Consider the following 24261-nt stretch of genomic DNA (forward strand, 5'->3'; position numbering starts at 1 on the left):
TTACTTCACATTATGGCTCACATAGTTTAATTGTCAAATTTTATATGTAAAAATTCCATCCATCCATTTGCTTCACAGTTCTGTAAATATGTGCACCGTCCTCTGATGGCCAGTAGGTTGCCTGTAGCCACCCTTTGGATCCAGTCTTACAGATCATTAAGCCTTTTTGGTTTAAGTGATGTTGTCACACTTCCTGTTATCTGATGTTGTCCAACCATGATCCTGCGCTAATCAAAAGTCAGAGAGAAATTCCAGGGGTCAATCCAGAATCATCAATTAATCTAACATGCATGTTTTTGGACTGTGGGAGGAAGCTGGATTGCCCGGACAGAACCCACGCACACACAGAAATGCCTCAGACTGAATTTGACCCTTATTGCTGTGAGGCTAATCACCCTATAGTCAACCTTTGATTTCACTTTGTTACACTACATTTTCAGATGGCTGTTTTGGTGATCAATACTGTGAATTCCTGAAAAAACAACAACCAAACAAACAAAAAAAACCCTCCTGATTAAAGTTTTCCCACACTTCATATTTCAGTTCTGTTTTGCTAATTATTCATGTGACTTTTTTTATTTGGCAAAACGATTGGTGGAATAATTTAGTGCAGGAAAAGTCTCAGCAAATGCCAATAAACAACTCAAAACTTTACAGGGTTTTAATTTTTCTCTACGTGAGACAGATACAGTAGACTAAAGTGCAGCTCAGATTGAAATGAATGTGACACGACTGAAAAATATTCCTACACTGCGGCTCAAAATAGCTCCAACATTTGGGTGAGCCCAGAGCAGTTTTAACTAAAAGGGCAACAACAGTTCCAGAAAAGACTAACTTTGTCCAGTACAGAACTATTCTCTGTTTCTCATAGTTTACCCCACAGTATTACAGGATATTACTGAGACTATTGTAGCGTTTTCAGCCATTTGTTTTTCTGTATTAAACTAATTCAGAATTCAGTTCAACCTTAACATTATACTTTAATCTGAAAGAAACACTGAAAGAAAAACATCCTAAAATAACGAAGGTTCAAGATGAACCAATCCGACAGTATGTTATACACTGTATTTTTAATGAATCTGACCATATAACTCCATCTCCCGTAGCTTAAAATTTGCAATGCTGTTTATACTGACTATACTGAATTTGTACTGAGGAGATTACGGCAGTCACATAATGCAATAATGATCACACGCTACTATCAACAAGAACATGATACTTTCTATCTTACTATTGATACTTTACTGAGCATTTCATCCCAAATTACTTGCCTTTTTGTTTTGTTTTTGAAAAACAGACTCAATACTTGGCAGCAAAAGGTTTTTAGAAACATCTTTAGGTTCTAATATTTCTTTTTTACACTTACATATCTGTTAATGGGTTGCAACCTATTCTGACCCAAATGTTGCTTTGAATGAATCTTATGTGTCATTTGAATGTAAATCTCCATATAAATATTCAGATATGAGATAATGTAACCGATGGGATGAAAAGTGTAGCGATGCCAAAGTAAAAAGTCTCTCCCTCTTTTCCGAGGAAAATACCCCCACCTTTCATTTGAGGGACCAAAATGAAAGGTAACCTTTAGCCTGAATTCATCAAAAAACTTAACAAGAGCATGCAGGTTTTCTGATTGACAGTCTATGCTGTTGGTTGTGATACTGAGGAAAAGTCTGTAAAAGATGCTGGGGTCGGATGTGCAGGGCTTCTGTCAGCTTGATAAACTATGGCAGAAGAAGCGGACAAACAGGGAGACAGGCGGCACGCTGCTTGAGGATAATCCTGTCTGATATGCTGAGGACCAAAAGAGCTGATTAGCAAATTTCTATATAGCATTGAAATGACCCTGAAATGACACAGTGAACTGTAAGCAGGGGACATAAAAGACAGAGACCTCAGGCAGTGAATAGATGTGACTGTTGAGGTGAATGTGTTGAATGCAGATGAAGCACTGCATGACTTCACTACCATGGACAAACACACACATAGCAAGCACAGGGACAGGGTAAAGGAAAAGTAACTCTAAACAGTTATTAATGATCATTTTTCCATGGTGGTCTGCAACATGGAAAATCAATAATTATTAAGTATTTAATATTTATATATATATTTCATAAATGTTTCTGGAAAGCACAAGAAGCAAAACAGGACTGCAATGGGAGGCCTTCATGCTTTTGCAACTTGAGGTTAAAAGAGGACAAGGAAGCAATTTGATTAAAGGAGCATGTTTGCACTATCTGCTGGTGAAGGAGAAAACTGCAGCTGACACAGCATCATTGTGCTTATTTACAGTAAAGGAAAATATGTGTGATTTGATGATGCAAACAGTTCAAGTCTAAAAACAGAATGACAGCAGGCAACCATTTTTGTGTTTACCGTAGTGCTTACTTTGTAGGTATCCACATTTAAATTGAATGAAGGGTTTAGGAGTTTCAGCTCCTTAACATAAAAAACCTTCTGAGAAATTACTAAAATATTAGGAGTGGCAAAATCTGTCTGGTATATCCGAGAAAGAAAGAAAGCACTGGTGAACTCAGCAATACAAAAAGACCTGGACATCCACAGAACACAACAGTGGTAGATGATCGCAGAATCATTTCTATGGTGAAGAGAAACCCCTTCACAATAGCCAAGCAAGTGAACAACACTCTCCAGGAGGTAGGTGTATTGCTATCCAAGTCTATCATAAAGCGATGACTAAAGTAATTTTTTTGTTTTGGGCATGAAGCTTTCTCGAGTGACAGCTCAAACCCTTGCTAAAGTTTTTATACTTTGTGTAAACTGGTAGGTAACTTTCAGTTTTAACTTGATTTTACAAGCTGTGAGCATTAGAAAGTTAAAGGACATCACTGCACAGCGCCACGGTGCCATGACTCAATAAAAAGGTTAATTATACATTTAAATTGACCCTAATCATTTTTTGCTTTTTCAGAAATAATTCTGTTATTGTATTGCTTTCTAAAGAAAACTGATATGTTTAGAAATGGTATGCTTTGAAAAAGCATATGAAAGTTTTAACAAAAACTTAAAATTTCCTCGTTTTTGTCCCTGTTTTATTTTTCATTTCTGTGAATAAAATATGAGTTTATAAGATTTGCAAATAATTATGTTCTATTTTTATTTGCATTTTACACAGCATCCCAACTTTGAGGGAATTAGGCTAGTAGTACAAATTGTTGTCTTATTTTGCAGCACCCCCTCCAGTGATTATTTAACAAGAAAACTGTTATCACTGACATTTTGTTTGTCAGTGTCAAAGGGTCACACTAAATAAAGATGGCCTCAAACATGGAAAGTTTCTGCTCTCATACAAACACTGCCAGCACAATTATTATAACAATCTGAGAGACCAGGGATGTTAAATTGTGAGTCACATACAGCCTACATTGATCTTAAGTGGGCCAGACCAGTGAAAGTGCTGTCATCTGTCAGTGAAAAGAAACTGAATTACAACTTGAATCACTAAAATATCTTAATATAAGGAAAAAAGTGCAATTTTAACAGAATGTCTCAGTTTTTTCTATATGATAAAGAAACAGCGGTTTAGCTAATAAAGAACTCTTTGGGTTTAAATTGTAAGAAATGTGTCACATTACAGAAAAAGTTCTAGTAGCTCATTGCCCTGACTGTCTCGTTATCATAAAATAGAAAGTTGGATTAATGCACAGTCTTACAAAGTTTTTTAATTGATATTATTAATATTTATACTTACAGTGGATCACTGTAAAAAAATAAATTTATATAGTAGATAGTATTTAAAAACAGGAACGTTCCTGTCATTTAATTGTTTATCTATTGCATAATTACTTTGATGGAGTAGCAATGATTGGGGGGGGCGAGTTGAAATGTATTTAAAAATGTAGTTCTCCTTCAAAGCTATCCAGTGGACTACATTGGAGTCTTTCCCGGACCTTATGTTTGACACACCTGAATTACACTCTTCGGAGCAAACTTCAGCAAGCAAACTACAGCCCAGTTTCCATGTAAAGCATTTAGGGAGGATGGAAAGTAACAACAAAAAGGGAGCAGGGTTGAGAGGACCCCTTAAAGACCTGCTGTGTAGCTGAGTATTTTGTCCGCTACACAAATCAGAAGCAGCTCCACATCTCCTAAAACTAATCGGACTCATAAGTCTACAGTTAAAGTCCCCCAGCGGACTGTTTGCGGTCTCTGCGTTCACACGACTTTGCACTGTTCAGATGCTTTATGACCTATGGTACTCTCGCCGCCAGACGAGAGAGTGCTGTGCGCCGATTGGCCCAGACGCCTCGAATGATTCTGCTCGGAGTTTGTACCGAATGAGTGCGTGGATGTGACAATGAGCCTATAAGGTAAGCATGGGGATGGGTTTGGGGATGATTGTTATATAAAAAGGACCCGAACCCTCAGAATCGATCTCTTATTAGTGTGCCTGAACCCCGGAAGGACGCTGGTTAAACTCTGGATGCTGTAAGTAAATATTTATCATCTACATGCTATGACGTGCATAGCTAACCACCCGCTATCTGCCGCTATTATTTAGTCATTAAATGTTTTTCGATGGCGGTTAGTCGGTTTTGTCTTGGTTTCTACACGTTAACGACGATCAGACTTCTCCCAGTCCACGCATTCGTGTGGAAAACGCACTTGTGTGCGTCGATGTTTTTCCTGTTTTTAAGTATTTGTGGGTGCGCGACCGTTAGATTGATCTTTAACGTCGATAAAGAATCCTTAAGAAAAGTCAGTAGGTGAAAACCGACCTGCTTCAGCGTTAGCTCCGTTTGGTGGTTTCCTAGCTTCACTAGTTTCCCCACAGTAGTGGGTGATGTTGCACTTCTCTTTGTTTTAGATCTGGACCACAACCAGCTCAAACAGCATAGAAAAATCTGCCATATGAGTTTTTCTCTCTGCACATTTCAAACCATTTGAAAGCCATTTTTTACACTCACACTGAAAAAAGGTTTCTTCACCTTCAGTAAACATGAAGCAATGATTGTGAGTAAGATGCAGCTGAAACATCTAAAATCAAAGGTTTATTTATTCAAATAACGAATGATTAAGGAACAGAGTTGGTACTGAATGCATCCCAAGCAATTTTTTGCCCAGATTCCATTAAATTTAATGGTTTACGTTGCCCGTATGTAACAAAGTTACATGGAAATTTTGTGCATTTTTTGTGTGAAAACAGGTGTGAAACTTTGTGACCTGTTAGAGCTCAGGTGCATCCAGACCAGAGGCAGCGGTGAGGATGGGAGGTGGAAGCCAGCAGACGGTGCCGGGAGAGCCGGACAGCGGGAAAGCTAAAGGTGTTTACACCTGGGAGGAGGTGCAGAGCCACTGCAGCAGGAATGATCAATGGCTGGTCATCGATCGAAAGGTTTACAACATCACTCAGTGGGCCAAAAGGCATCCAGGAGGGTTTCAAGTCATCAGCTACTATGCTGGAGAGGATGCCACGGTACGTCATGTTTCCTTCAAAATACAACGAAAATATACAGGCCTGTGCATTTATGTTCATATGATTTTATTTTGAAAGAGATCACATGAAACTATCATCATAAGCGTTAATTAATTTATATATCTGTTTAAGATTTGTGTTGCCATTCCTCTCAAAAAGTAAAGTTTATGCCAGTCTGTGAACTACACCTGGGCTTCCCGCAACTCCTAACATGTCTCTAAGTTCCTTGCAGCTCTAACAGAAAGAGATTCCCCCTCTGAGGTTTTAGTATACCTAAATAACTGTTCCAGAATAAAAATAGCAGAAAGCTCGATAATATGGATGGAAGAACATGAGTAGGTGTAGCAGAACCAGCTACAGCACTGAAACGCTGCTTTCAGGCAGCTGAATTATTATAAACAATGTAATGTCATGGTTTCACAGGCAACTGAAACTTACAGGGAACATCATTTTACTTTTGGTATTTTTACATGTTAGAATTTAGCTTTAATACAAGTGAAGTGAATGCATGATTTATTTTTTTACAATCTGATAACTATTTCCACTGCTACCTAACTTTTTAATAAATTACAATTTTTGTTGTGTTTGTTTTTAGGAGGCATTCACTGCTTTTCATCCTGATCCTAAGTTTGTGCAAAAGTTTCTGAAGCCGCTGCTGATCGGAGAGTTGGCAACGACTGAGCCGAGCCAGGACCGAGACAAAAATGTGAGCCTTTAATCAAAGTCCCTTTTTTTTATTGATAACATGTGAGTGATCTAGTGTAATAAATGAGAGACAGACGTAAGTTAGATAATGCACTGATCTCTTGTGTTAGTTATGAAGTGCTTAGTGTTGGGAACATCTGAGATCCTAGGTGTTTTTTTAGCCACCTTAATGCCTTGTTTCACTGTATCAAAACCTAAAATAGCTCAAATCCCAAATTCTTGATTTCAGAAGTATCACATCAATATATATCACAGTTTCAGTTTTACAGAAGTGTTTCTTTTTCTCTGCACCCAGGCAGCCATCGTGCAGGATTTCGAAACATTACGAGCTCAGGTGGAGAAAAGGGGTCTGTTTCGAGCTCAGCCTTTGTTTTTCTTCCTCCACCTCAGTCACATCCTGCTGCTAGAAGCCCTCGGATGGCTGACCGTCTGGATGTGGGGCACAGGCTGGATACAAACACTTGTGTGCTCTGTGTTTCTCGCAACCGCTCAGGTGATTCAGACATAAATTTTAAATGGGCCCTATTATGCTTTTCCTTATGTTTTGAAATATATACATACACCAAGTGCATGGTTATGTTAAACAGAGACAAAGTTTCAAATAATGGATATCAATAATAATGAATGTGTAAAAGTGAGCCAAAAACTCAGCCTTCAGACTGCTCTCAATGCACAGTTTCAGTTCCTGCTCTTGCCCCTTTACAATGCCAGTGATGGAAGGTATTCCTAATATGTTCATCACTGACACTGCTCTGGCTGTCAGGACAGAAGCCCCTCTCACAGACTGTGCAAATCTTCTGTTTACAAGAGCTAACCATTCAGATTAAAGGGAGCATAAATAATTGTTTGAGAAAAGTATGAACTGAGATGCAGAAACACAGGACTGATAAAAGACAAACAGTTAGTCATGCATACAAATACATGGTGTTGGAAATCAGGTCCATTTAAAGAGAAGTCTTTCACCCAAAACATTTGTTTTCCTGCTTCTTCTCTAGTCACAGGCTGGATGGCTGCAGCATGACTTTGGTCACCTGTCTGTCTTCAAAAAGTCCAGCTGGAATCACCTCGCCCACAAGTTTGTCATTGGTCATTTAAAGGTAACCTCTCAGTTATAATCCTCTCTCCATGGAAATGAAACACAGATACTTAAAGGTTGTTTTTTTTTTCTTTTTTCAGGGAGCTTCTTCCAACTGGTGGAATCACCGACATTTCAGGCATCACGCTAAACCCAACATCTTCATTAAGGACCCGGATATCAACACGTTGCACCTCTTCGTACTTGGCCGAACTCAACCAGTGGAAGCAAGTAGCACGAAGATAGTATTTCTTATTTTTTAAGCACTCACACTGTCCAACTCGTCATCATCCGCTGTTTACCTCTGTGTTGCAGTACGGGATAAAGAAGATCAAACACATGCCTTACAATCGTCAACACCAGTACTTCTTTCTTGGTATGTTTTTTAAGAGCCATTTAAAAAGAATAAAAACTTTGTAACGTTGCACCTTTATAGGAACAGTTGTTGTCTTTTTTATATATTTATATATATATAGTGGGACCACCGCTGATCATTCCAGTTTTCTTCAACATTCATGTAATGCAGACCATGGTATCCCGGCGTGACTGGGTGGTAAGCTGTGTAGTATATTAGATTTCATATAGGCATTTTCCATTTGATGTGTCAGATTGAATTTTGTATTTGAGCTTACAGTATTTAAGAGAAACATTACAGCAAAAAAAATGGCACAGAATAGAGCATATGTAAAAATAATATTATAATTATTCATGATTGTCATAATTAAAAAAGAAATTACATAAATCATATAAACTTTCTTGTCTTGTGAAGGATCTGGCTTGGTTCATCTCATTCTACCTTCGCTTCTTCTCCTCTTATATACCCCTGTATGGCCTAGCTGGCTCATTGGTGCTCATAATCATAGTCAGGTAACTATTTAAAATAAGAAAACATTACACTCATTAACAAATGAATTGTTACCAGTTAACAGACTTTGATGCCTTATATTGTCCATTTCTTTCAAAATATATTGTCCTTGAGCTGAGATGCACCATATTTTGCTCTATATTGCTGGAATGTGTATGGAAAAGCCTGACTTTATTAGCAAACATTAAACTTAACATATTTGACCGCTGTATACTTAATAAAGTACACTGCAATAGAAAGTGATTCCATTTTTCGTACCCTTTGGCCACGTTATGTATCACCTCAATATGATATTGTTTTTAATGTTACAGGTTTTTGGAAAGTCACTGGTTTGTGTGGGTGACTCAGATGAATCACATACCGATGGACATCGATCATGAAAAGCACAAGGACTGGCTGACCATGCAGGTACCTCTACTACTTCTACAAGGCTGTGCAAAAGTTTTGGACACTTTAAATGTTTTCTGCATTTACCCAATACTCATGAACATCCCAGATCACAAATACTGGTCTCTTCTATTCTGTTTACACCTTCCCTTATATTTGCTAAGACCTTATTAACTCATTTGCACTCTTTTGACTCATTCTGTCATTCAGTTACAATCCACCTGTAATATCGAGCAGTCCTTCTTCAACGACTGGTTCAGTGGACACCTCAACTTTCAAATTGAGCACCAGTAAGTGAAATGTGAATGCTGTCAAAAACTAGAGCACGACTGTGTGAACTAGAGTACTGATATTAATTTAACAACATTAATTCTGCATTTAAAGATAGAAAGTCTCTATTATAAAAAAAGAGTTTTAAAGAATAGTCAGAAGACTGAGAGATGTAATTCATCAGGCATGGTCACAGGCAGCACACATTAAACTCAAGCTACACCACTTAACCAGCAGTGAACACTATTAGGATTTTACACCCATCCTATGTGAGCTATCGCCCATTTTTTCAAACAGAATTTTTTTTTTTTTGCAGAACTACATTCACTGTTTACACACTTATATGTTACAATGATTTTATGTAACAAAATATGCCACAATGCAACAATTACAAAAAATCACCTTCCGTTTCTTTTCTTTTGCAAGCTTGTTTCCAATGATGCCGCGGCACAACTACCACCTGGTGGCCCCGCAGGTCCGTGAGCTCTGCGAGAAACACGGGGTTCCTTACCAAGAGAAAACTTTGTGGCGAGGCTTCGCTGATATTGTCACGTAAGTACAATGATAGAGTATGAAAATGGCTTCAAATACAGTATATGACTCAGTCTTCTTTTATGGAAGGACTGCTTACCTGACACACACACTGTTAATTAACTGATGGTCTGGCCATTTTTTGTTCTGACTTCCTCATTCAGGTCACTGAAAACCTCAGGGGACCTCTGGCTTGATGCATATCTCCATAAATGAAAGACTGTATTTTCCTCCACTGGTGTAAAAAGAGTGTTTTTCTCTTTTTCATTAAAAATCGACTGTATCTGTTTGAGTCAATGGCTTATTGTTGACGTTAAGTCTTTGTTTGGTTTATAGATGATGGGGTTTTCCTAAGTTGCCTTAACAGTATCTTGATCAGCAGCAATGTGATGATAACACAGCTCTAAAACCTACCTGTGACTTATTTAAAATTAGCATCACCAGATGTGAAAGAAAACTATCTGAATGATTAGACACAATCATTTATATAAACTACAAAACCTTTGTAAACTGTGTTTGTTATCGTCTGTGAAACTACTAATGAATGTAACTACTTTGTAACATATCGTGCTCTTTCTGTAGAGAAACCATTACACTGCAATACCACATGAATAATTTCACTGAGACCAATAAATCAAACTAAAAACTTTTTAGTCTCTCAAGTTTTCTGTTCTTGTTTATATAGGACATGTTATAACAAGGGAATAAACATAGTGACAGATCACCACACTGCATTAATGATCCGTCACTCAAAGATCTGCTTTGCCTGACTCAGGAGTCACTGCTTGTTTCACATTGTTTAGTGTTATCAATCTTTAAATATTGTCAAAAACTGCAGACACATACTGTACATATACATGGCTCACTGGGATATTGGGATACTGGGATATTTCATGCAACTTCTTTTCATTGCTGTTAACATTTTAGGTTTAGCTGGGACACATTACTGCTCGTTTCCCTAATAAGAACTGATCTGATTAGCATTTTCATTTCAATTTTAATTCTACATTTGTACAATATCTTTAAAAGTGTAATAGCATACATAGATGCAGCATAGCTTTGTGCTAAATGCTAGCAGGCTACATGTGTGATGAATTTTGCATTCACAAAATGATACATAAATGACATATTTTTCAAATGATGAAATATCTTGAAATATATTGCTTACAACTTGTATCTAGTTTTATGGTGATAATGATCATCTTATTGGTCATGAACAGGGAGGGAGTGGTCCTACTGGTTGACTCCCACATTATAAAGGCATGTTTGGGACCTTCTTGTCGCCATGACACTAATAACAGTAATATGATCAATGCCATGAATTGCCGACGTCTTCACATGTTTTCCTGGTTTTTATAGCCATGGTTACAGCTCAAAATACTCCTGAACTCAAACGCTTTCATTCATTTCTTCACTTCTCAAGGATCCAACCAACCAATGACAAGAAAACTTTTCTTTCTGTACTTCACACAGTACAGTAACTTGTACTGTATCGCGGGCCAGGTGAGCTACTATGTCACTGATGGTCTGGTACTCAATACTCAGTATCTACCGCTGCAGCATAGAAAGATGATGGAAACAAATCTCATCTGATTACCACACTGGAGGCATCTGATTAAGAAACATCCCCAAGCATTGATAAAGAAACCTTTACCCTTCTCATTAGCTCATATTTTAGATAGTAATGCTCTACACTTCTCTGAATCCATTATAGTACCTCTTGATAACATGCCTCAGCTGTTCAGAGCAGATAAGATTACAACTGAAGTCAAAGTGACATGAACTCGCACAAATTACGCAAACCTGAAGAAAAACTGAAAAACATGAACTCTCTTGCCAGCTGAGTTTGCTGTCACCAAACAAACTAGTTTCTGAACAAATACTTCCCAAAAAGAGCTCAAATCCCATAGAGCAGACCTAACCATGTGATTTTCTTTTACTGTTCTTCCACCCTGCAGCATTTTGGGTGGGCTGAATCACCCAAGATGCAAATAGGGTTGAATGTTGCAGAGCATCTGTCAACTTAGTGAACTGTGGCAAGCCACTAATGAGCTGTGAGCACAGTAACTTGAGCATGATGCAGATGAAAGGAGATGCAATTCATTTTAAAGATGTCTACTTTCGAATTATCAAGTTATATTATGTGAAACACTTCAAAAACTCTACCCTCTTGTGCCTAATGTGGCTCTGTTGCCTTGCTGCAAATGACCATTGAATTCAGGTATTCTGATCACTTCCATGACCACAGATGTATAAAATCAAGCATCTAGGCATGACGCCAACAATTTAAATAATAAAATTTCCTTGCTTCTACAGTAAACTGTTTGTAGCATTATAAACAAGTGGAAGTGATTGAGAACAACAGCAACAAAGACATGAAGTGGTAGACCAAGTAAAAAGACAGAACAATGTCAGTGGATGCTGAGGTGCACAATGTGAAGAGGTCGCCAACTTTCTGTCAGAGTCAGTCACTACAGACTTCCAGACTTCATGTGGCCTTCAGAATAGCTCAGTGCACAGAGAGCTGATACAGTGGTGAAAAGCACACCGCCAGTGAACTCTAGAGCAACGGACATCACACTTCTCCATCTGGCAATCTGATGGATGAGTCTGTGTTGGAGGTCGCCAGGAGAACGATACTTGTCTGACTTCATTGTGACAAATGTAAAGTTTAGTGGAGGGGTGATTATGGTGTAGGGTTGTTTTTCCGGAGTTGGGATCAGTCCCTTATTTCCAGTTAAAGGAACTCCTAATCCTTCAGCATACCGAGACATTTTGAACAATTTCATGCTCCCAACATTGTGAGAACAGTTTGGAGTTGCCCCCTTATTATTTAAAGATGACTCTGCACCTCTACACAAAGCAAGGTCCATAAAGACATTGATAAGTGACTTTGGTCTGGAACAACTTGAGTGGCCTGCACAGAGTCCTGACCTATAGATAGAACACCTTTGGGATGAATTAGCGCAGAGACTGAAAGCCAGGCCTTCCTGTCCAACATCAGTGTCTGACCTCACAAATGCACTTATGGAAGAGAGGTCAAAGATTTCCATAAACACAATCTTGTGGAAAGCCTTCCCAGAAGAGATGAAGGTATTGTATTTGTAAAGAGTGGGTCAACATCATGTTAAACTTTATGGATTAAGAATGGGATATCACTCAAGTTCATATGTGTGTGAATGCAGATAAGCGAATACTTTCGGCAACATAGAGTATGAATTCATCTTTTTTTACATCTTATTTTTGTCTTGCAAGAATTACAAATGAAGAATAAAAAATTAACAAAATTCAAATTAAATCAACTTCTCACACTGTGTCTCCTACATTTCTGACCCTAATGGTTAAACAGGAAGCCATTACACAAGCTAAATGCTAAGAGCCATCAGTGTAAAACAATCCTTTAATAAGATTAATAAAATAAGTAATCAGTCTCTGTTGTCTACATCTTATCATCATTAGATCTTTGTGTTAACCCTGCTTCTAGCAACAAGCACCATTTATTTATAGATCTCTCCAAGATACTGTTCTTGGTCTGCAGCCTCACTCTTTGTACCAGATGAGTCTGGGATGGTCTGAACTATTCCTCTCATTATCTACACACTTCCAGGGGATGAAAGCTTAATATTAGCACCACATCTTCAGGTTTACAATGACTTAAAGTATTTGGGCTTATATTGACTGTTGTTGTTGAAGGTTCCTGGTGGCATACTGGGCTCATGATCATGCAAAAATGTAAATAAGTTGGAATCTTCTTCCCAAACTCTCAACTGATAAAACAATAATCGAGTGTGCTAAAGCCTCTTTCCAAACCTCACCGAGACAACAGTGAGTGTATTGGTGAGCACAGGTCCCTGTCATCAATAGCAATAGCATTCAGTGACACATCCTGAAATGATGCTGTGCACTCTAACACCACACAGTTTTTGTTTTATTCAGGTGATGCACAGCATGGGGTGGGATATGTCAAACTTTATGGTTAAGCTGTGCTTAAGGAACTTTAACACATTTATTTATTTTTTCTTCAAACAGGCTCCACATAACAGCTTTGTGGTGTTTATGGAAGATTTCTTTTAATCAGTTCTCTTGTCAAACTGGCAGCTCTTTGCTCAGTCTGGAATTTTTAGTGTTACATTTCTCAGCAGTAATGTCGATCAATATACTGACAGCATAAACTACCTGTCTTCCTGAGACATTGCTTCCTTGTCATGACAATGACTGTGTTTTGTAGGCCTACTGATTTACCAGCTGTTTTGTTTCCACATTGAGATTGGGTTGTCTCAGTAATGAGCTGTCTTATCTGTAGAATTTATGCTTTCATTTTGCACAGGTCTGTACTCCATGCAGCCTAGGAGAGTCTTCACCACAAAGACAGCACAGTCAGCCAAACTTGCTCTGCACCGTCTGTGTTCTTTGATTTTCTAATGCTGTTTGTGGTACGTTTTCCTCCTTTTGTATGGCACTATTGTCATGTTTCTATGGTTATGCGTTCCCTCTTTAAATTCCACGTCTGCTATTGTGTTACAACAGCAAGTCAGAATAAACACACCATCTTCTGAGTTGATCAAGGCTTAATCAGTATAAGTGCTAATAATTGTTACCTGATCTCCATTATGCTTCTGAAACAGTCATTGTGTTTCCTTGAATCCTCTGTTTAGTGCCATGTGTTCTTAATTGCAAATAAGGGATTATGTTTCTCCTGCAGTTGCATTTTTAGTACTCTGCTCAATGGTTTTTTCAAAAGCTCCCATAAAGGATCTGTAGTGGCTCCCCCATGAAAACTGGAACATCTTTAACAGGCAGCTAAGCCTGTTTCTATTGATCATACTTTTCTAGAATACCATGACTGTTTTTGTCTGTGTCTTGACCTTAAATCCTGTGAATTTATTAACTGCAGCGGCATTTATGTAATCTTAGCCGTGGGATGACATCTCTGTTCTTTTTCCTTTAATTCTTCCTATAATTGAAATTCACATAACAAATATTTTTGAGCCATAGTAACTTGTGTCAACTTCTCATGCCTCATTCTCCTTCAATATTCTTACTTGAGCTCTCTTTTCTAAAATAGCTGCTTCTAAAGCCAACCTTTCGAGCTACTTCTATTAATAATTCTGCATCATTTTTTTTCTTCAGACACATAATGTCTTACTTACCTAGTGAGGTCTTCAAACTCCATGACAAGAGCAGGGAAACCATTGTGCATATAATGGTTTACATCATTTGCATCTTACTGACATCACATCAAACTGTCAAGTTCTTTCTTACTGTACTAATACTACTTATCTGGCTCCATTGGGTCTGTGCAGTTTAGTTTTTAGTCCAGGGCTTTCTCAGTTAACTTGCTTGCTCCTTTAGATTGCATGTTGTTGGTATTAATTACACATCTGTGCACATATCTTAATTGGCAATGGACAATAGATGTGCCTTCTGTAGACTGAAAGAAGATTCAGATATTTTATTTGGATTTCATTGCAATATTGTATATATTTCTTAAGAACAACAGAAGCGACACAACACTAATGATAAGCCTGCATACTGTTGATTCACTGAGTCAAATGACAAGCGGTTTGACTAAAGGAGCACAATCTGCTGGTGAGGGAGGGAATGGCAGCCCATGCATCAGAATTTGCAGCTATATTACCAAGAACCTGATAACACATCAAAGCATGCCTGACAGCCTCGGTATTTTCAGTAAAGTAAAAATATTTGCAACTATGCAAGCAGTTAAAATTTAAAAACATACTGACTGTAGTACCTCTGCGTGTACTGTAGCCATTTGTCTGCAGCAACATTTTTAGGAGATGCAAATTATTGTTCACAGAACTTATTGCCTGTTTTTGCAAGGTGCTTCTCCTTTCAAACTATCTGCATGTTGAATGGTGTGGCACTAAAAAAAACTATCTGATCTAAAGTAGTATAAATTGTCCTATTTTGCAACAGTGCGCACTTAAGTGAGTCATTATTTTACGACACTGAATGTGCAGAAATTCGTTATCGCTGGCATTATGGTGGTTTGGCGATCAGGAGGGCATATAAAATAAAAATGGCCTTAGAGATGGAAACTTTCTGCTCTTACTGGAGCACTGCCAGCACAATAATGATTACAATTGGCGTCAACATCACTTTAAACTTGACACAACAATGCTTTCGATATGTCTGATATCTAAGGGTCCTGCATTTTGTTTACCCGTTGATGGTCTGCATATTTTTATGATGTATGGAGCGTGTGTTTTGATATAATATTTTTGAAAAAAAAAATAATAATAATAAAAAGAAGAAGAAGCAATTTCAAATGTGTAATAATTGTAAACTTTTTAGACATACGACATTAAACTATTTGGAGAAAAAAATGGGATTTAGGGGTTAAACGGGTTAATTAGGGATAGAAACATTTTGGGGGAGGTAACAAAAAATTAAAAAACAAAACAAAAACAACAAAAAGTAAATAAATGAATATCAGGGTTGCCCCTTAAAGACCTCCCGTGTCTTTAATCCTTCTATCAAATCAGAAACTGTGTGTGACATCTCCCAGACTAAAACTATTACAGTCCTCCAGTGGTCTCGTTTTCGTCTGTGCGCTCAAACGACTTTGCACTGTTCAGACGAGCAGTTTATTGAGCCTATGGCACACTGGCCAGGGGACAAGAATGTACTGTGCGCCGATTGGCTCAGACACCTCGAATGATCTGCTCAGAGTTTGTACAGAAGGAGTGCGTGGATGAAATGGTGTGCGTATAGGGAAGGCAGAGGATGGGTTTTTGGGGATGATTGTTATATAAAAAGGACTTGAGCTCACTGAATCGATCTTTTAACGTGCCCGAAACCCGGGGAGGCTGGTTTAAAATCTGGATGCTGTGAGTAAATATTATCTTCATGTTTTGGCGTGCACAGCCAGACGCCCGTTATCTGCCGCTATTATTTAATTATTTAATTCTCATGCGAGTAACGCTTTTTTCCATGGCGCTACAGTCATTTCTGTGTCTGGATTTTACACATTAACGTCGACTAGACATTTTTAACCTGTGCATTCATGTATAAAACGCACTCGTGTCCTCAGTATTGTTCAATTGCCTGTTTTTAAGTGAAAATGTGCGTCTAACAGTTAGATTGGCGTTTAATGCCGATAAAGACGAATGACGCAAAGTCAGTGGGTGAAAACCGACCTGCTTCAACTGTAGCTCCAATAGATGGTATTCGGATTTCATCATGAATTATTAGTGAGTGATGTTGCACTCCTCTTTGTTTTTCTGTGCCACAGTCAACTTATTAAACTAAAGAAAGCAACAGTATACCAGTAACATCCACCTTATGAGTTTTCCTCCCTGAATCCGCCCTTTTTACATCCAGGTGTGAAACTTTGCGGCTGACTGACCCTCTAGAGTTCAGGTGAATTTAGACCAGAGACAGCGGTGAGGATGGGAGGTGGAGGCCAGCAGACGGAGCCAGGAGAGTCTGCCAGCGGGAAAGCTAAAGGTGTTTACACCTGGGAGGAGGTGCAAAGCCACTGCAGCAGGAATGATCAATGGCTGGTCATCGATCGAAAGGTTTACAACATCACTCAGTGGGCCAAAAGGCATCCAGGAGGGTCTCGCGTCATCGGCCACTATGCTGGAGAGGATGCCACGGTACGTTTTCATTAAAATGCAGTGAATATATACAGACCTGTGCTTTTTTTCATGTGATTTTATTTTGAAAGACATCAAATGACGACGTAAATAGGTTTATCTTCGTTCATTTCACGATACATTACCTGATACTCCCCGTGACCCAGACCTGGAAGAACATTTGAAAGAGGATAAATGGATATACGAATGGTTGAAACTTCAATTTTTACTATGCAACTGCCACTTTTCAGGGGGGAAAAATCAAGAAGTCCAGATTTTTGAAGTTTAAAAAGCAGTTTCATCCTTTTTGTCAAACTTCTCTGCTCCTAATACTTCTTGATCTCTCAGCTCCTCAAAGCAACCTTCTACCGTTAAGCCGGATAAAGGAGCTCATGATTTTTTTCTGTGGCAGCTCCAAAACACTGAATGAGACATTCTACTGAGCTGTCGTTTATTTAGTTATTTGTTTTATCAATTATTTATTTATTTTACTGTATTCTGACTTGACTTTTCTAGTATCTCAAATTGACAGCAATTAATGGAATAATAAATAAATAGATTTTATTGCAACATTGGAAGGGTAAAGAGTATTTTATTAGTATTTTATTTTAGAGATAAAAACTCAGTGGTTTCTCATTTCTTACAAAAAATAGTGTCTGTGCTAGTCCCTGGCACTCCTCGCATATTGATAAGTTCCTTGCAATTGTGACAGAAAGGGCTTTCACACCTGACCTAAATTATGACTGTACACAACTTTGCTACAGCAATGAATTGCTGCTTTAATGCTGTGGCATTACTATGAACAATTAAGTCATGTGAGAATTTATCTTTAAACAGTTTTTTTAGGATCTGAAAACTTTTTTACCACTACATCATTTGCTTTTGATTAAATTTCTTTCTTCTTTTTTTTTTTTTTTGCTTGTTTCTTTGTTTTTAGGAGGCATTCACTGCTTTCCATCCTGATCTTAAGTTTGTGCAAAAGTTTCTGAAGCCGCTGCTGATCGGAGAGTTAGCGGCAACAGAGCCAAGCCAGGACCGGGACAAAAATGTGAGCCTTTAATAAAAGTCCCTTATCTTTTTTATTGATAACATGTGAGTGATGTAGTGAAATAAATGTAAGTTAAAAAATTAGCAGATCTGTTTTGTTAATTATGAAGTGCTGAATGTTGGGAGCATCTGAGATTCTAGATGGTCAGGTTTTGTTACCTTGAACAAACAAACACTTTTACAAATGTAATATCAGTGCATCACCTTTTCAGCTTTATAGAATTGTTTGTTTCTTCTTCTCTGCACCCAGGCAGCCCTCGTGCAGGATTTTGAAACTCTACGAGATCAGGTGGAGAAAAAGGGTCTGTTTCGAGCTCGGCCTTTGTTTTTCTTCCTACACCTCGGTCACATCATTCTGCTAGAAGCCCTTGCATGGCTCATTGTTTCAATGTGGGGGACGGGCTGGATCCTGACCTTACTTTGCTCAGTTTTGCTGGCAACTGCTCAGGTAATTGAGACATGAACTTTTCAGACATAAACTTTAAATGGGTCCTAGTATGCATTTCCGCAAGTAACACAGACAGAGACTAAACAACAGGGAAACACATGCAGGATAAACTAAAACTCAGGAAATTGAATATGAACTATAACTTTCATCTTGGCAAAAAATAGTCTGCAAAAAACTAAAAACACCTAAAGACAAAAGCATAAAGAAACCAACCAGGAAATGACTGCTATGTACAAAACTCAAAAGACTAAAAACACCAAAAATACAAGAATTTAAAAACAAAAGGAATAATCCAAAACTTCAGTGTCCATGACACAGTGTATCCCCACCTCCAAAGGGAAGGATTTCAGATCCTGACCCAAACTCAGCTGACCCAAGTGGGTGATGGAAGTCTCCAGGGATGAAAAACAAAAAGCAACAACACAAGGGCTGGGGGCTAGTAGAACAGGGTAGCTGTTCATTTGGCTGAAACAGAGGGGCAACATGGCTGAGGCTCAGATCTGTGGGATGGCATGGAGACCAACAGAGAAAATGAAGCAATTCAGGGGCCCAGCTTGGAGCAGAGGGATGAACACAGAGTTGTTCAGGGGGTGGGCACAGAGGCCTGTGACAGAGACTGGACCATTCCTGAGGCATGGCAGGAGGTAATGGGACATCTCTGGTGGCTTGGCTCGTAAATGGCAGAGGACTGGATTCCTCAGGTGGCCAAGATCGGCTGAGTCCACCAGGGGCCAGAGGTGAAGGGTCAAAGGACAGTTTGGACTCTACGTCCTCTGGCTCAGGCAGCTCAAGGTCCTCTAGATAAGGACACTTAGGTGGCTTCTGGGGTTGCACTGTGGGGCAAAGCTTGGGTTTCAGACCCTCTAAGCACTCATTTTCGATTCCTGCTCTTGTCTTTTTACGAGTCCAGTGATGGAACGTAGTCCTAAAATGACCACCTGCAGCACAGGCTCTGGCTGTATGTGGCCAGTGTAACAGCTGTTCCTTCTTCTCTAGTCACAGGCTGGATGGCTGCAGCATGATTTTGGTCACCTGTCGGTCTTCAAAAAGTCCACCTGGAATCACCTGGTCCACAAGTTTGTCATTGGTCATTTAAAGGTAACCTCTCTCAGTTATATTCTTTTCATATAAATTAAACACAGGTATTAAAAGATCGATTTTCTCAGGGAGCTTCGGCCAACTGGTGGAATCACAGACATTTCCAGCACCACGCTAAACCCAACATCTTCACCAAGGACCCCGATATCAACATGCTGAATGTCTTTGTGCTTGGCCAGACTCAACCTGTGGAGGCAAGCGGGACTAAACTAATATTTCTGACTTCTTCAAACATTCATACGGTCCAACTTCTTAACACCCCCTCTTTACCTCTGTGTTGCAGTACGGGATAAAGAAGATCAAAAACATGCCCTACAATCACCAACACCAGTACTTCTTTCTCGGTATGTTTTGTCTGAGAAGAATAAAAACTATAATTTCACAATGTTGCAATTTTAAAGTAAATCTTTTTGTATTTTTCTTTCAGTGGGACCACCGCTGCTCATTCCAGTTTATTTCTACATGCAGATAATGAAGACCATGATATCCCGGCGTGACTGGGTGGTAAGCTGTCAGGCTACAGATGCTTTAGTTTAATTAAATTAAATATTTAAGGATAAGGGCTAAAGAAAAACATTTAAGTAAAAACAGATTAAGTGTAAAATAAGAATATGGTGAATTAAGATTCTTTTTAAGCAGAAATGATCAGAATAAAATGAACTTTCTTGTCTTGTGAAGGATCTGGCGTGGTCCTTGTCGTACTACTTTCGATTCTTCTCCTGTTACATCCCGCTGTATGGCGTGTTTGGCTCATTGGCACTCATGTTTTTTGTCAGGTAAATATTTATAAAACAAGTCAACCAATTTTTTTTAATGCTCTTCCTAATACTACTGATATGTAAATCATTAACTCATGATTTGTTACCAATTAACAGACTGACTCAAACTGTAACACACACTGTGGTACTCTCATGCTATAGCATCTTTTCAATCAAAAGTATTATGTTGTTTTTAATGTTACAGGTTTTTGGAGAGTCACTGGTTTGTGTGGGTGACTCAGATGAATCACATACCGATGGACATCGATCATGAAAAGCACAGGGACTGGCTGACCATGCAGGTACTTGTACTACTTTTACCAGCAGGCACTGCTGACATTTGATGACTAAAACCATTCCCTTTATTATGTTTTTATTAACTCCTTAGTGGTCTTTTGACAGTTACAATCCACCTGTAATATTGAGCAGTCCTTCTTCAACGACTGGTTCAGTGGACACCTCAACTTTCAAATCGAGCACCAGTAAGTGAAATGAGTGCAGCAAATGCAGACAAATGTATGTTTAGCATGCTCTCACACTGCTGAGAGTTCAAAGTCGATTACTGATATTAAATAAGTAACAGTTGTTCTACAGATACAATACTGTTCAAATGTCTTGAGATAATTTATCAGAATTTCAGGAGCAGGACTACAGCTCATATACTCCCCTTCTCTGTCTATATATGACCCGTCTGCACAACAAGCTGTTTGTTCTCGTTTTTTTGCCTCACACTGTCTCCCTTTTCCAATTTATTCGCCTCTCATTTGTACATGGGGGTCTGTCTGGTGGGGAGTGGCTGCCACTCCCCTCTGAGTCCTCCCCCAAACCGCACCCTCAATTCATGCGTGCACCATCTGCCATTACCGTCTAGAAATGCAGTTGAACCTAAATGATAATGTGGTCCCAGCTAGTGAATTTCCCTCCAATGAGCCAGACTTCCCTGTAATTTTTATAAAGGTTTTTGAGCAATAGTTCTCCTTTGTCCCTGATCATTTTCAAAAGAATATTTTATTGTTTATAAAGCCACTTAACCCTGAACTGTTAGCGGTGTTGGGTTTGTTACTGAAAAATGACTCATCAGAAAAAGCAACTCATCACGTTACTCCATAACATGACCTTTATATTTTGCTTAAAAGGAGCCAGACTTTATTGCAACTTTTTACAGTGGTCTTGAGCAACAGTTTTTTTAAGGTTTTCTGCTTTTTTATTCAATATCAGTTGACTATTCTCAGAGGAACGTTTCTTTGTTTGTTAAACTACTTTATGCTGACCTATGAATAATTCGAGCATTAAAAAAAGGAACTCAAGTGTCTATGTATAACAAACAACTTAGCAAACAACCATTGTGAAATTGTATCTTTAAGCACTTTGTTACCGGTAGTGGATGGGTGGCTGTCGAGACTTCATTTTTAAGCAAGCAGGGGAAAAAAAGGCTGAGGTAATAACACAAGAGCTGTACTGAAAATCAGTGACAACAGGTCTTACTGAGTGATCATCGAAATTCTCATCAATATGACAACTGATGATCAAAGAAGGTCAGGAGAGAGGCACAACAGTGAGTGTCTACATCAAGGGCGTCGATTTGGTATGGACGGAAGGGACATGTCCCCACCAATGCCAAAACCAAATCTACGCCCTTGGTCTACATCCATCTGTAAAACATGGGGGAGGCTCTGTCATGTTTTGGGGCTGCATTTCAGCCAGTGTTGAAGTTGACGAAATTATGAACACAGAAAAGAACAGTCAGATTTTGATTCACCACGTCACACGTTTTCCACCAAAAACATCTAATTGACCATTGCATTTATAATGATGATCACACACAGTCCCAGTGCAGTAAAAGACAGAAAAACAACAGAACTGGACTCCCCAGAGCCCAGACCTCAGCATTGTTGAAGCAGTGTGGGATCATGTGGATCTTGGTTAAGAAGGCAGCCAGCACCCAAAGATAAGCTTTGAATGTCCTTCTGGAAGTCTGGATAACTATTCCCGAAAACTACTTATTTATGCATCTTTTAATAAATTATTGACCTATTATTCATTTTCCCAGCAAAACGTAAAGAAATGAGGAGTAGCTCAGGATATTTTCACATAACTGTACAAGCATTAAAGATCCACGAAAATCTCTCCTTGCCTACATCAAAGTGAAACGTGCCATCATATCTGAGGGAAAATTCCTCTTTCTTTTCTCTCTCAAGCTTGTTCCCTACCATGCCGCGCCACAACTACCACCTGGTTGATCAACAGGTCCGCGCACTCTGTGAGAAACATGGGATTCCTTACCGGGTGAAAACGTTGTGGCGAGGCTTTGCTGATATTGTCACGTAAGTGCAGACTGTTAAAAGGATTGTAAATACAGTGCATGGCTCAGTCTTCTTTTATGGAAAGACTGACTTTTCTTTTGGACTTTTACAGGTCACTGAAAAGCTCGGGGGATCTCTGGCTCGATGCATATCTCCATAAATAACAGACGGCATTTCCTCCACTGATGTAGAGGAGCCTTTTTCTCTTTTTCATCAGAAAGCGATTGTATCCATTTCCAGTTTAAAATTCAGTCGATATTGTGGGAAGGATCTTTCTCATTGTTGGTGTTATTGTTAAGTCTTACTTTGGTTTTCAGATTTGCTCGTTTTTATAGATCACAGGGTTTTCCTAAGTTGCCTTAAGAATATCTTGATTAGCAGCGGTGTGATGTTATAAACACAGTTGTGAAACTTGCCCCTGTGACTTATTTAAAATGAGTTTTCATTTTTCTATCTTGTGATAATATTTGAATGATTAAACAGGATAATTTGTTTTCACTCAAACAACAAACTATATATTAAAATGTTTATTATCTCCTGTCTAACGTGTAACTCTGTGTAACTTTAAATACAGCTCTTCTGTTCTGCTCTTTCAGTATACAATAAAGAAACCGTGTTGAAAGAAACAGTCACCAAATCTATTTTAGAAAACACATTCCAACAAAAAGCTCAATGTAAACCACATTGTACGGCAGCAACATATATACTGCATATAATCTCACTTTTACTGACAAAAACAACAAAATGCAGAAGCATTTCTTGCTAAGTGATGCTGAAACCCTGCAAAATCTTGATAATTTTACGCTACTTTTACATTGTTGAGCTATTCGCCTACCAAGACCATATGGTGGACACCTTGTTATCTGATTCCCTCCACATCTCTGAGAGGTTATGTTGCGAATTAATCTTACTGGTTGTGAGCTGTTCAAACAGGCGTTTCAAAACCAATCATGGTTATTAACAGCAGAGTTACACAATGAGGTTTTAGGGCTATTTTTTCATGAAAGAAAAAAAAAAAAATAAAAATAATCATTTGAGATCAATAAAACAAAATGAAACCTATTTGGACTCAAAACTAAAGTTTGACTTTGTTTCTGATGCAGGGTATGTTATAACAAGAGAATAAACAGTAAAATATTCAGAAACGTATCACACTGCATTACTGATCTTTGCCTCAAAGATGTAATGTGTGCTCAGTGATGATCTATAATCACGTAGACTGTGACACCTGACACCTGTGTTTTTATGTACCTGTGTATGTCTACTTGTCCTAACGTGCTCAGATAATTGTTGAAAGTCTGAATGTGGGTATTATTCACACAGTATCTACAGTATCCAAAGGCTCTGAGCTTTTCAACAAACAAGCACGTCTATGAATTAAACAGCTGTGTAAGCAGTTTGACAGATGTTTGTGACTGACCTCTGTTCTTTCTGCACAGTGACCTATGAGTAGACACGACTGCCTTCATCTCCAAACACAGCCTCCACTTCTTCTTTGTTCAGGGACAACAGGGTTCATGGCTCCAGTCAGGACCTCCAAACAGTCAACAGTCCTGCAGAAAATACAGTCAGGCAAATCATTTGCAGTCTATCACAAATTAAACTGTAGTATTCCTAAATGCACGATCACTTCTGACAGAAAGTGTATGCTATAGATGCAAATGGACAGTTTTTAGGATACAGTGACAGGTAATGGCAAGAAAAGCAAAGATGCCATCAGTAACATTATTAACTGC

General features: G+C 38.7%; 2 protein-coding genes across 5 annotated transcripts; both read left to right on the forward strand.

The window, feature by feature from the left end:
* The first annotated feature begins 4204 nt into the window (after positions 1–4204).
* Positions 4205–9919, forward strand: LOC134631325 (acyl-CoA Delta-4 desaturase-like). 4 transcript variants are annotated; one of them, XM_063479547.1, is made up of 13 exons: positions 4205–4331; positions 5168–5437; positions 6033–6143; positions 6438–6635; positions 7138–7239; positions 7319–7444; positions 7533–7593; positions 7694–7770; positions 7987–8084; positions 8394–8490; positions 8680–8759; positions 9166–9291; positions 9435–9919. In XM_063479547.1, exons 2-13 carry the CDS (start codon positions 5228–5230, stop codon positions 9484–9486), a joined length of 1338 nt encoding a protein of 445 aa, XP_063335617.1. In that variant the 5' UTR covers positions 4205–4331; positions 5168–5227; the 3' UTR covers positions 9487–9919. The 4 variants fall into 4 exon arrangements, with proteins under 4 accessions (XP_063335617.1, XP_063335619.1, XP_063335616.1 ...); XM_063479549.1 differs by having other exon boundaries at positions 4242–4331; positions 5192–5437; XM_063479546.1 differs by lacking the exon at positions 4205–4331 and adding an exon at positions 4338–4449.
* Positions 9920–15952: 6033 nt separating this feature from the next.
* Positions 15953–23931, forward strand: LOC134631327 (acyl-CoA Delta-4 desaturase-like). Its single transcript, XM_063479550.1, has 13 exons — positions 15953–16121; positions 16615–16892; positions 17809–17919; positions 18169–18366; positions 19363–19464; positions 19533–19658; positions 19748–19808; positions 19892–19968; positions 20143–20240; positions 20428–20524; positions 20625–20704; positions 22421–22546; positions 22638–23931. The coding sequence occupies exons 2-13, from the start codon at positions 16683–16685 to the stop codon at positions 22687–22689; spliced, it is 1338 nt and encodes a 445-aa protein (XP_063335620.1). The 5' UTR covers positions 15953–16121; positions 16615–16682; the 3' UTR covers positions 22690–23931.
* Positions 23932–24261: the final 330 nt, after the last annotated feature.

The sequence above is a fragment of the Pelmatolapia mariae genome, linkage group LG7 (genome assembly GCF_036321145.2).
Source record: "Pelmatolapia mariae isolate MD_Pm_ZW linkage group LG7, Pm_UMD_F_2, whole genome shotgun sequence".
NCBI classification, from domain to species: domain Eukaryota; kingdom Metazoa; phylum Chordata; class Actinopteri; order Cichliformes; family Cichlidae; genus Pelmatolapia; species Pelmatolapia mariae.

What these genes read in the sequence shown, in the direction of transcription:
- LOC134631325 (XM_063479547.1), top strand. Translation starts at nt 5,228, where the DNA reads ATGGGAGGTGGAAGCCAGCAGACGGTGCCGGGAGAGCCGGACAGCGGG. An exon ending in ATGCTGGAGAGGATGCCACG is followed by an intron (nt 5,438 to 6,032) that starts GTACGTCATGTT and finishes GTTTGTTTTTAG; the next exon opens with GAGGCATTCACTGCTTTTCA. An exon ending in AACTTTCAAATTGAGCACCA is followed by an intron (nt 8,760 to 9,165) that starts GTAAGTGAAATG and finishes TTCTTTTGCAAG; the next exon opens with CTTGTTTCCAATGATGCCGC.
- LOC134631327 (XM_063479550.1), top strand. Translation starts at nt 16,683, where the DNA reads ATGGGAGGTGGAGGCCAGCAGACGGAGCCAGGAGAGTCTGCCAGCGGG. An exon ending in TATCCCGGCGTGACTGGGTG is followed by an intron (nt 19,969 to 20,142) that starts GTAAGCTGTCAG and finishes TGTCTTGTGAAG; the next exon opens with GATCTGGCGTGGTCCTTGTC. An exon ending in GGGACTGGCTGACCATGCAG is followed by an intron (nt 20,525 to 20,624) that starts GTACTTGTACTA and finishes GTCTTTTGACAG; the next exon opens with TTACAATCCACCTGTAATAT.